Source organism: Fusarium coffeatum, assembly GCF_003316985.1.
Source record: "Fusarium coffeatum strain FIESC_28 chromosome Unknown BRIP53273_contig_40, whole genome shotgun sequence".
In the NCBI taxonomy this organism is placed as follows: Eukaryota; Fungi; Ascomycota; class Sordariomycetes; order Hypocreales; family Nectriaceae; genus Fusarium; species Fusarium coffeatum.
This window is the reverse complement of record NW_022157837.1, coordinates 74975-87704: the sequence shown is the minus strand read 5'-3', so window position 1 is coordinate 87704 and position 12730 is coordinate 74975. Positions and strand designations below refer to the sequence as shown.

The window sequence follows — 12730 nt, the reverse complement described above, 5'->3', positions numbered from 1 at the left end:
TTGCTTTTAAAATAGAGAAGCGAGAAATTTAGACTGATGGGTTCGGGGAGAGAGTCTGGCTGGAATGTTGGTGAAGCGTGGCAGGCAAGTATCACATCACGCCAGGGCTGAACTTTGTCGAGTTTAACTTGTGCCTAGTCTAAGGACAGCCAGTCTTGGCTTTCAGTTCATCACCAATGACAGTAACCGGAACACTTGGCTATCAGGATGTTAGTTGGTCTTGACGGATCGTCTACCTTGTGATTATAACTGAATGCAGTCAAAAAGAACCAACACAACTCAAGCCAGCCCCCTGAAGACATATCAACTCTCATATAATCGCCAAACTCGGTAAGCAATTCATTTTAGTTTCCTATTGTCATGGCATGGTTGGGTTGGTAAGGTAGCCTTTGAAGGATGCAGATGCACAAGCATAAGTCCTGCGTCAGCATCCTAATACCCAACGCCAAGATGTAATCTAGAATACCTGACCTTTGACTTTGACTTCGGCTTTTGATACTCGGTCCGAAGTCTGCTCGTAACTGTAGATCTGTGGCTACAGCCTTCCCTTCGGATGGCCCCGAACATGGTAAACATGGACCTGTCCTGTCTATCAATATCAGCCCAAAGCCTAACCCAAGCCGACCCTTGCTGCTTTTCCATCTCCCGACCTTACAGTACATCATCGTGGCCTTAGGCTTTGTGGCTTCATCGAAAACGCCGCCCCTCTTCAAGGACAAGCCTCAAAGGCACGGATCCAAACTCAGCCTCTAGAGCTTTTAGTCAACGGGCAGCGGCAACCATCGTCATTTGCTTCAGCTTGTTTTACGACTCATGAACATGTAAGCCAGTGGGACCAAGAGTCTGTTCTCGGCCCCAATAGCTCCTCAATACAAGTGCCGCGATGCCTCTAGTTAGGTGGTTAGGTTACTAAGCTTGCTGCTACTGTCGTTAGGCTTTCATCTCTTTACGGACCGAAACTCTGTTTCTGCTCGATAGTTTCCTTAAGAGGTGGGGATTGGCCATGTGTCACGTTTCAGTAACCCACGAGTCAAGCCCAATGGATCGTCATTATAGCTCAAACTTGATGATATTTGACTTTCTGGGAGGATGGCTATGCTGGTGAGCTGAAAAAGAAAGTCCCTCTGACTAAAAGGCTTGGACCATGTGAACCCTCAATGCGAACAGTCACCGTCGTTTCACTAGATTTCGGGGAAAGGGAGATTAGCCAGGGCTGAAGGTTTCGCGATGGTTGGTTTGTTAGAGTTTGTGGTGTTGCGCGCGTTGTAACCCTTCAAGCTTTCGGCATCTCTGTTGGACAGCGGCTGAACGACCTGTTGGTTTGAGCCCGCTGAACTCTTTTGCTACAAGTGAAATAGTTAGGCCTTTTGATCTGAGGCTTTTGCGATGAAGTGTTTATTGCCGAGGGTGGTGTTGTAAGTGGCTGGCACGCATGATGTCGAAAGGTTGGGGAAATGTCATCGGCTTTTAGGCTGGGTTTATCGTGCATGAATCTATCGTGAAGTGGGATTGTTTACATTCAGGAGTAGAGTTTGGTGGTGACATCTTTGAGAGATGGAAGTGTGCTCCCGAGTGACATTCTCCAGGCAACTCGGCACGATCGCTATCTGGCTACGCAGATGTAAACATAGATTCGGCCTTGATTTGGAAGGGAAGCATAATACGTCTCTTTCAGGTAACCTTTTGAGTTGCTTGGTCAGTCGATGAAGCCAGCCATTGTCTCATACTATGCATCATGATTGCGACAGATGGTGAGGCTCTCTCCGATAACTTAATGGCAACTTCGGAGACTCGGGATTTAGAACTAATGATAGGATCTGATCTCATAACAAGTCATTCATTGATGTTATTGATGTTGAGACTACAGTTGAGTTGTCCAATGCCAATCCGTGATGTGTGTCCCGGTTGCACTTCTCCAGAGACAACGAGTAGGCAACTCCATATTATCGGACAAGCCATCATCGAACTATAGGTCATACTAACAGAAACTCTAGGGCGTCGGGGAACTGCTCAGTTGCTCACAGATGTGTCTTGTGGTGAGGAAGTTGAGCCATTGATGTTAATTTGTCCAGTGTCAACGATTGATCTGTGTCTGGGTTGTGCTTCTCCTGAGACAACACTCCTGAACAACAAGTAGGTAACTCTGCACTGCAGAACCACCGAACTGCAGATTCTAACCCGAAGAGACTTGCGTGTATTGGAGAGCTGTTCAATGGCTCATACAGGTGGTTCGCTGTGAGGATGTTAAGCTATTGCAGAGTGTCAAGTCCATATCAACAACGCCCCTATCATGAAAATGTCGGGGCTATAAAAATTGGCTGCCTAGAGCATAGGAGATAAAACGATTCGGTCACTTTATGGCTACTTAGACTAGCACTTAGGCTATTTTATTTTGGTAGCCTAAGCCTTAGAGGACATTTCTTCTGTTACCTAGAATATGTCTTTACGTTACTCAGATATTCAGCCCATAATTCACGTCGGTCATTTATATATCCTTTCATTCAAGTAGTGATATTACTATTACATAACATAGTCTTTTATGATATCTGAACCTCATCGTGTATGATTGAGCTCTTCTTCCGACTTTTTGAATGCCTCATGCAAGGGGATCTCTGATAACGATACGATCTTTGTCTTCTTTAAGAACTTCCAGATCAAGTACGCTGCAGTCACAAGAGGAATATCTCTGTACGCGTAGCAGTTAGTCATAGGTAACTTCGTATCTAGATGACAAGACTTACAGGTAGGAGGAGACAAAGCCGACCGGATCCCAATTACCCTTGGTGAAGACTCTGAAGCCGCTCGTGAACAGGATGAGTAGCGTCATGGCCAAGCCCGCGCACGAAGAGTAGACTATAAATGTTAGCAGGGGCAATTGCATGATGCTGCAGCTACTTACAGGTCCAGGAGTTGTGCCAAGGGAGCCTTTCAATTGGGATGCCTTGTTTCTTCATCGCCAGTCGTAGTCGTATGTGATTGAATAGGATGGAAGCCCAAGAGACCAACACTCCAGCCGCAGTCAAGTCAACCAGCCACCAGAATACTGTCATCGCTCCGTTGGATAAGCTCATGAAGCTGAGGAACATGAAGCAGGTGAAGAAAAGAACACAGACATAAGGTACGCCCCACGAGGTCGTTCTGAGGAAGATCTGAGGCGCCTGTCGCTTGAGGGCTAGACCGTAGAGAACACGAGTGCCGGCTAGAAGACTCTGGTTTGAAGCTGACCATGCAGATGTTATGACAACGGCGTTGACGACTGAGGGGATTGCGGGGATGCCAGCTGCAGAGGCTGCGATAACGAACGGGCTCTGACCTGCGGATCCAGACTGGTTGTTGAGTCTCTCGTCGTCACTTCGGACCAACATACCGACGATGAGAATGGCCAGAATGTAAAAGACGAGAATTCGGATGAAGACGTTCTTGCAAGCCTTGGGAATGGCTCGCTGCGGGTTCCTGGTCTCAGCAGCTGCCATAGCGATAGATTCCACTCCGGCAAAGGAGAAGACAGCGCTGGTCATGACAGACCAATATCCAAGGAACTTGCCCCAATTTCCTTTCGCAATATACTCAACGAAAGGTCCAGGGGTTTTCCAGTATCTGAATCCAATGCGCTCTGTTCCAGGGATACCGCCCAAGTTGATGACCAAGCCCAAAATGATGAGGAAGACGACCTTTAGGGCAAGTTAGTAAAAGCTTTGCATATTTTAGAAGATTTTTATAAAGACTTACCAGTAGAATCTTTAGAAGAGCGAACCAGAACTCCACCTCTCCAAAGATGCGTACAAAACAGAGTCCCACCACGGTCGTCAGAACGATGAAGATGACAATCCACACCGTCGGATTGAGATCAGTCCAGAACTCAAACAAAACACAGATAGCCGTGATCTCACTTGGAATGGAGAGCACATTGCCGTAGACCAGATTCCATCCGATTGCGAATCCCCAAGCTGGATCAACGAGAAACTCGGCATGTCGCACAAACGCTCCAGTGACCGGTAACAACGCAGCGACTTCTCCAAGCGCAAACTGCACGGCGCATACAACAAGACCAATAGTCGCATAACCCAGCAGTGCACCTAAAGGACCGCCTGTTTGAACAGACTGGCCTAGACCGAGGAAGAGACCTGTTCCAATGGCACCCGCGATACCCAACATGGACAGATGCCTCTCATGAAGACCGCGCTGTAGATTCTCTTCTTCTGTGGCTGTGACGAGATTGGCATCATGATCTTCATTGCCCTGAAGCACCGTCGCTTCAACATCTGTGGTAGCTGGCGTTGGCTTAACGCCGTCGTGAGTATCGGAGCTCATGCTGACGCCTCCGGTCTTTTCGAGATATGCAACTTTTGAGGATCTAGATCTGCTGCGAGGAATGAAGAGATCGATGTAAGCTAGAAGAGCTCCCTTATCATCGCCATTCTGATAGACAATGGTGCAATGACCGGGGTGATAATCAACCTCGGATATCGGCAGACATTTTTTTATTGTCGCAATTTTTTAAATTCGCTCGCGGATGTAGTTTCTCTTTTGATACATAGTGGTTGAGGGAAGTGGGTTTTGGACTCCGTTTAAGGGAAAATGGAAAAGTTAATTTTGTTCTAGAAGGCGTGATGGTGATCTCTTTATCGTTGTGCTCTGGTTACCCTGTACTGTTATTGATAGCATCATTCTTCTAAGTCGCTTGTCCTTAAACTCTAAGAATCGTAAAAAGACAGCCTAGAACTCATCTAAAATGATATAAAGCCAATCGTAATTCTGTATCTTATAGTGTCTTAGCACTGTGTAGTTTTGAATTGATCCCATGCGAAGATGGGATGGCTCAAGCAGTCGACGATGCGAGAAACGAAGTAGAGTTCGATTTCAGACGAAGAATCAACTTCATATCGATCTATACATAATGCAATGCAAGTAACTTGAGCTCTTAGAGTTCGTAAGCATCAACGTGAGGCACATTTGTTGAGTAAAAAGGAATGAGACGCACAAGTCTAGTTGCTGATCTTGGGGATGAACGACAGGAAGGATGGATGTTGTCGCTGATGAACTGACCACGATGGAACGATGACTCGACCCGATTCTGACCAGAACAGCTGTCTTGGCTCTTCGGATAAACGACAGTGAGGTTTCTCTGGTGTTCTCATCATGTCTTTTGAGGATACCCCGGTGTGCATGTCTTATGTATTACCACGTCATGGCATGATAAATATTGACAATGCTACACGCAACAGATAATGGGAGACAACATCCTCCCGAGACACCAGGGCAGGATTGAAATGTCTAATCATTCATGATACCATAAATGATAGCTGGGCCTTGACGGCGAACTCACTGTTCAGTTGAAAGCACTTGGGACGTTCAAAAACTCGGAAGAGGATCACGAGATGGTACCATAAGAAATACGTTTGTATAATCACCAAGTCTCATTGGAGTCAGAGGCATTATAAAATACACAAGGAGCCGTAGGAAATCCATCAAGCTGGTAGTTTAACAACCACCAGTGCTGCAACCACCGCCGCCGCCATCACCGCCGCTACAAACACCACCACCTCCGCCATCACCGATCAAAGCACCAGTGTTGAAAACAACACCGCCTCCCGCACCATTTCCACCCTAAGAACTCATTCTGCGCTTACCAGAGGTGGGAGCGCGTGCTCGTGTTTTCCAGCACCAAATGCAAGAAAACACAGTAACGGTAAATATAACACCTAACGCCGCACTGAGAGCTGCTATGCAAGCTATTCCGAGTCTCCCGGAGTAATACGGCTTATCGAGTGAACAATTGTGTAAAGCAACCGATGAGTTCCCGCAAGGGGGCATGGTGATATAATCTCCCGTCCGGGCGATTAGCTCGAACGCAGGAAGGTTGGGTTCGTGTGTAGTATTGACCTCAGGCAACGTTGCGTTGTCGAAGTACTTGGCGACGATATCCTCGGTGCAGTCAAAAGAATGGAATAGCAAAGAATGCTGCGAACTAATTAGTATAATCATGACCTGATTGCAGAGGATTGACTTACACTGACGCCCTTATGAACGACGATTCGACTTCCTGGAAACCGGGCAGAAACGTCTCAAGCCGAGGTCAAGGGAGCAACGGGATCGTATGCTGGATTGACAATGAGAACACGATGTTTTGTCTTCACACGGCGGAATGTGTTGGCATCAATGATAATAGTACAGATATCGGTTGATATTGGATATTGAGTAGAGGATGATGTTTTGAAGATGACGCAAATAGATAGTTCATAAAGTCTCGACGGACATTTGGGCTTAAGAAAGAGAGTGAATCAATGTCGAGAAGGCAGTCTCGACCTTAGGCAGGCTGCCCAACTCCAGGCAGTCGGCGTTGAACACAGAAACAAAAATAGAAGGTGCCAGCCGCGAGTTTGGCTCATTGGGGTTCCGCAGAAGGGAAAGCACACCAGACAACTCGCCTTCCTGGAAAAAAGCATAACAGGTAGGGGAGTTGTCATCGCACGTAAGTCTTGTCACGGATAGGGGTCCCTCGAGTAAGAACTTCACGATGAACGAGACACTTGTACGCCAGAGGGACACCGCAGGCCATCACCGCCCATGGTTTTCTGACTCTCATTTGCATATGGAAAGCTCAAACGGACCAGATCCTTTCTTTTTGCGCCTCTATGTTATAAACCTGTCTTCGGATATATCTGTCCTCCATCTCCAGAAATAAACAACTTCTATGGTGCTTCGTGAACCCTCGCCTCGCTTGATAACTCTGGTTTTGCCGTAGCTTGGCTCGCAGGCGATGAAGAGAGCTGGTAGCTTTGAGGGTACGCAACCTGCTGCTGTTGAATCGGTTGCTGATCAACATAGTTCTCGGTTGTCTGCTGATACGCCGCAGTGTCGTTGCCGTTTCGCGATCGCTTCCAGAAGAAAAACCCGAGACCTGCGAGTAATAATGCACCGGCGATTGCTCCGACAGCGATTCCTGCACCAGCTCCTGCGGATAGTCCTCCCGAATCTGTACCGTCAGACATGTCGTCGTCGTCGGTTCTCAGAGTGACATTGAACATTTGTGAAATGGCCACAGGATCCTCTCCCTTTACATCTTCCTGTTTGAACAACTGGAACCAGAAGACACAGTCGGCACCATCCATCGCATCTTCCTTAAATCCATTTCGAGCCGTAAAGTCCGCTACCCAATGGCTGCTTCTATCCGTGGTATTATCTGGAATCTCAATTAGGTATGTTCAGAAAGCACATCATAGATGTTGTACTCACAATCGATCATGTACATTATTTCCGATCCGTTGGCAAGGATCTGGGAGACTCCCAAGCTCAACGACGTAACATCAGTCCTCCATTTGACGTTGATGCTATCTCCAACTTTGTAAACTTGGTTGTTGTCCGCACTGGCCGTCTCGTCTAAGTTTCCGGGGTAGACGAATAATGTTACACACTGAACGTAAGCAACGAAGCTGAGAAGCGAGACCAGAGGTCTTAGAAGAGAACGCATCGTGAAGTATCTCGGAAGAGGGTTGACAAGCAAGCACAGACACAAGGGAGAAGGAAAAGCAGAGAACCACGCACTCAAGGAAACAGATGGGGGCGAAGGGGGCATCTCTTCCTTTTAATGGCACGAGGCTAGCTCTGTCTTTTTGTCGATCCCAGTTGTTGACGTTTCATCCCCGTCCAGAGGATCTTCATCCCGGTTAGAGTTGCGGTCTCTCGCCTTGCCGACTGGAGATGCCCAAGCCCAAGGCACAAAAAAGAAGAAGCAGGCATCTCCCTTTCATCAATGGTAGAATTACTTGGTTATTCTGTCTCTTACTTTTACAGTCAAGTTTTCTGCTATTCTGAGGGTCTCGTCAATCCTGATAATGATAAGGTTGTGGATATCGTATGGATCCGATACTACTACGTACATCCAGAGGCTGAAAGGAAATATCCGAAACATTCAAGTAGTTGTGATTGTAGTTACAGCACTAAACCAAGAGAAACTACCAAGTTCTTGGATTAAAATTGCTCAAGTGTTATATGTTTTTAATCTCAAGTTACGACTCCATGAAGTTATCATGTGTTTACCTCTCCGCCAAGTTAGCCGACATCCGAGCCAAGCTGTCAAAGCGTGGACCCAGGAAAGCACAGCCATGCTTTTCTCGCCTATCATCTCCATAACAGCCAAAATCGCTTGCGCGTTTGAGTTCCGCAAAGGATCGAAATGCTTGTCAAAGCTCCAGAAAATGGTATTAACTAGGAAATCCCTGCTCTCGAATGAGATTACCTCCATTCTTGGACTTGACTTCCTTATAGGGCGACCGTTACACTAAACTAGCAGTATGAGGAATTGTATAAGCCAAGGGGGAATGTTAGCCCGATTCCTTTGGATGGGGTATCCTCAGGGTATCAGGAGAATTGGCCCCGGGAGCATAAGAGACGAAATAACTTAGTCACCTTATGCTAGCTTAGGCCAGCACTTAGGCTGTTTTATTTCTGTAGCCTAAGCCTTAGAGGATAATTCTTCTGACACCCACCTGGGTATTATGAATTCGTGTTGATATTGAAGTCTAAAGTTGTATTTTTGGGTATGAAGGTCTGGGTTGTAAGTAGACAGCTGGGTTGATGAAGCTTCAGTTACCGGTCGAACCCCAGACCTGGTATGATATCGCATAGAAATGCAATAAGAGTAGACTATAGCGCAAACAAACCCTGTATGTTGCTGCAACTGAAGGAATCCAATGTCATCGAGAAATGCGGCAGTTCCTTTCATCATTTAACTCAAAACCAAGAGCCAGACTGAACATATCTCAATCCAAGTAAAACAAATGACCATCCGCACTTTCTTCTTGATCACCTTCTTCTTGATCACTTTCTTCTCCACGATCCTGATTCCTGGCCTGCTCCATCCTATCTTGTACCTCCTGGAGAAGAACTAACGCAAGAAGCATCAAGACAGGTCTTTCATATGATCTGTTAGTAGTCACTCCGTAAACAAGTTAATGGGGGTTCACATACGCTGCAAACATTACCAGTACAAGTGCGAATATGCGCCTGAATCCATGGCCGATTATCGAACAGACGACGAATTGATGTGCGGTTTCCATCGTGAAATAGGTTATTCCCTTGATAGGCTTGGCTATCGTAAGGTGTGGTGGTTATGGTTAACGACGAGAAGGGCTCGAAGAGATGATATCGAAAAGATCTTTGATGGTTCCAAGAGACAGATTCTTTCTATAAAGAGAACTTGATGGTTCTTATAGAAAGATGCGCATCATCTGAACTCAAAGTTCGATACATAACTGACGCGCATGCTCGAAAGTATATCGTTTGCGACAAACTTACATCGGAAAGACTTCAACCAAGGGACTGAAGTATTCACGAAAAAGTAACTTTAACTGTCATGGACTCAAGGTAAGAGATCAAGGTGAACATATATGCACGCAGTGAGACATGTTCATGCGCCGATAGATAGTAGATAGAGTCCAACATCTCTATAATAAGAATTTTAGTAAACAGTCTGTACTGAATTAAAAAAATGTTGTGTATTCCCTTAATATCCTGCAAACAGCCCTTTCTATCTGATGTGGCACTGGTAGCCTTCTAATGCAACCATCTTGATATATAGCCTCGCTATGCTTTAACGAAAGAAAGAAAAGATGAAATCATAATGTAAGAAAACAGACGATGGGGCATATCCAGCGCCCCCGAGAGTCGAGTATGCCGGAAGGTATCTATCGAGTGAGCATAAGGGACGAAATAATTTAGTCACCTTATGCTGGCTTAGACTAGCATTTAGGCATAGCCTTAGAGGACAATTCTTCTGTTACCCAATTGCGAGTCGGCTACTCAAGATGCTGGTGAGATTCGCGCGAGCGAGTGCGCGTGGTGGTAGTCTCGTCGCCCATTGATTTCTCGGTCGGCAAGACGATGGCGCGATCCAAAGCGTAGGGGAGTCCACGATGACGCCCGCGCATCATCATGGCGCAAATGACGAGTTTACTGAATGTTGTGAATTCGGTGCAAAAAGACGCATTGATCGTAGGGTATCCTAAACTCAAGCCGACGTTGCAACTGTGGAAAAGTCAGCGCTGGAAGTCACTGAAGGAGGATCGCACTTACTATGCCGACACGCCCTCGAATACGATGGGCCACATTGCGAAAGCCTATCATTGTAAGCACTGCGCTGTATAACAGAGCTGAGGGAAGTACTTACTGGGTCGCTCTCGTCCATGACCTTCTGGTGCTCAGCTATAGTAATGCAGAAAAGCCCAAGGCAAATGTACCATAGATCGAAACTGAGCTGGTTTCGCAGATGGGTCAAAAAATAGGAACTGCCGTTCTCCTCATCTAGTTCCCGCTCATCTTCGTCGTATAGCCCAAGGGAGCGTTCTTCGTAGGTATTGGAAGATCGAACAACGATGGAAATAGGATAGACCGATACGTACATCATGACCAACAAAGCCATCTGCACAGCTGGGTTAACGTTGGCAAGATTGAAGGTTGAGGTGCCAGTGTGTCGCGAGCTGACGGCCTGAAAGACAGCAGCGCAGAATCTCTGCCATCCAGGAAGAACTGTCACAGTAGGATTATCCAAGTCAAGAAGAATAATGAAAAGTATGTCAGCGACGTTGAGGAGGGTGAGAATGCCAAACAACGCCCAAGTCGGTCCGCTAGGGAACAGTAAGGTGTAACATCGGCGTGGGTGGTTGAGGAGAAAGTGTAATGACTCCTGAATCGAGGACTTTTTCGGGAAGATCTTTGATGCAGACCAGATGACAAGACGTAGCATAATAGGGTAAAAGGTATGTCCAGCAAGCGCGAGAGCACTCATGATAAGCAGAGGAGCCGGGGCGTCATTAAAAGATATCATAGAGTCGGGGGTCAAAGTGAAACCCAAGTTAGAGACCATGGTCTGAGCGGAAAATATGGCCCTGTAGTGGATGAGAAACGCACATCATCATCGAAAAGGAGGAGACTTACCACCAGATACGGTTTTGCCCAACCTCGACGATGTAGTCAACGTACTTGCTGGGCGCATGCCTGATCCATCCTATGAGGCAGACAGCGCCCAGGAGATGGAGGAACACATAGTATCCTGCGCGCATTAGTCCTGTACCTATCGGTAGAGCGTTTCAAAACGTACCAATAATGATCTTGAGAAGCAGCTTTAAGCTTTTATACTCAATACCACCAAGCTCGTCTCGATCTTCCGATGACAAGTGACGGAAAGTAGAGTTGCGCCCGATGGTCACCTCACGCGACAAGCGTGGGAAATCTCCTACAGCAAGAGTCGGTGCTCTAGCTAACGGACGCTCCCTAGGGCCCTGAGCAGTGTTGCCGATAACAAACAGCGAGGAGGCAACGGTAGCGACACGTTCTACCGAACGAACTTGAGCCAAATTGAGACCAGCACTGCGCCGGCGACGAAGGGTTCCGATGGGATTGGAAAAGGAGCGAGGGACAGGTTCGATGAAGTCATCTATATGAGCGATTAGCACACGACACATGGATATGGCGTTGGTGAGATATTTCCGTACCGTCTTGTGTATCTCTGCTAAATCGACGACCACTATCAAGTTCGACGAATGGCAGCCCTAGAGATGTCAGTTGAGTGCAGGAGAGATGGAGTTGAGGATACGTACCCTGATCACGAGCACGAGGCCCAGGGATATATAGCGTAGAATCCTGCTGTTCGCGCCGAGGATGATGGTCGGTTGAAGGGTCAAATGTGATCTTTGTTCCGTGCTGGTCATTCTCTCGATCAGTCATCTTATCATCATTAATGAGAGATGTTTCGTTTTCCACGGAGCGTTGGGATTGATGATCAGGAGCTGGGACCGTTTGACTGCGACCCTCAATTCGGGGAAGTCCATCCTTGCCTGCGACATTCCTAGGTGCATGGTCCGTAACTGCTCGCACAATACTAGGTCGATGTTCAGGTGGCTCCGAATTAGGAAGCTCAGCACCAATTTCAGGGTCTTCTTTGGGATCTGGATCCGCGGCTCTGCGTCGATTCACAAGAGCGGGAGCTTTGCAAGGAATATCAGCAACACGTTTGCAAGAATAGGTAAGGGATAAACTGACCAGCCTTCTTAAGGTACCTCCGGAACCAAACTAGCCGGACGACGACTACTATAATATTTATAGTAACGGTATTGCAAACAAGGGGTATAAAGTAGAGGTATAGCTGCTGGTACGTTCTGAGGACAGGGACATCGACACTGGATTGGTTAGTTGCCCGTGATCATCACAAGCGTTGTAGAAAGTGGCTCACGTTGTCAATCCGGTAACGGTCGAGGCGCTAACCCCAAGGAAATAAGCATCTATTGCGCTGAGTTTACCGTTGGGATATATAAAGAGGAAGCTGGATAAACCCATGCAAATGATGTATATATCTGCGTGTTGCCAGAAAGAGTGGCTGTCAGCCGCATCGCGTCTTGCATTTTCGGTACACCAAACAAAGGAACAGTTCGGCACTCACAATGCAACTTGACGAAATTGAGGTTTGGGCGCCACATGGTTCGTCGTGTTTGGCGTTAGACGCCGGAGACGACTGGTAACCCTGAAAGAGTAACGATGTTTCAGAGCGGTGCCGTTTGCGAACCGTTGAAGGGTGTAGAGTTTGGATCTGGTGCTGTGCCTTTCCGGGGGGATGAAGAGGGGAGTGAGTTGGTACGCAACCTACTCTTTCGAGGAAAGAGAGCGAGCGGGTAGTGTTTGAACGAATCACTGCCAAGCCGAGGGGCCGTGATCCGATGACAACGTTGAAGACATT

The 12730-nt window shown here is 47.1% G+C and overlaps 3 protein-coding genes across 3 annotated transcripts; all 3 read right to left on the bottom strand.

The window, feature by feature from the left end:
• Positions 1 to 2553: 2553 nt before the first annotated feature.
• On the bottom strand, positions 2554 to 4311 carry FIESC28_01700 (uncharacterized protein; the record flags this gene model as incomplete). Its single annotated transcript, XM_031155850.1, has 4 exons — positions 2554 to 2686; positions 2742 to 2853; positions 2900 to 3671; positions 3730 to 4311. The coding sequence occupies 4 exons, from the start codon at positions 4309 to 4311 to the stop codon at positions 2554 to 2556; spliced, it is 1599 nt and encodes a 532-aa protein (XP_031020053.1).
• Positions 4312 to 6692: 2381 nt separating this feature from the next.
• FIESC28_01699 (uncharacterized protein) lies at positions 6693 to 7471 on the bottom strand (the record flags this gene model as incomplete). Its single annotated transcript, XM_031155849.1, has 2 exons — positions 6693 to 7183; positions 7237 to 7471. The coding sequence occupies 2 exons, from the start codon at positions 7469 to 7471 to the stop codon at positions 6693 to 6695; spliced, it is 726 nt and encodes a 241-aa protein (XP_031020052.1).
• Positions 7472 to 9797: 2326 nt separating this feature from the next.
• Positions 9798 to 12473, bottom strand: FIESC28_01698 (uncharacterized protein; the record flags this gene model as incomplete). Its single annotated transcript, XM_031155848.1, has 9 exons — positions 9798 to 10026; positions 10075 to 10118; positions 10169 to 10886; positions 10936 to 11050; positions 11099 to 11434; positions 11493 to 11549; positions 11598 to 11984; positions 12040 to 12087; positions 12437 to 12473. 9 exons carry the CDS (start codon positions 12471 to 12473, stop codon positions 9798 to 9800), a joined length of 1971 nt encoding a protein of 656 aa, XP_031020051.1.
• Positions 12474 to 12730: the final 257 nt, after the last annotated feature.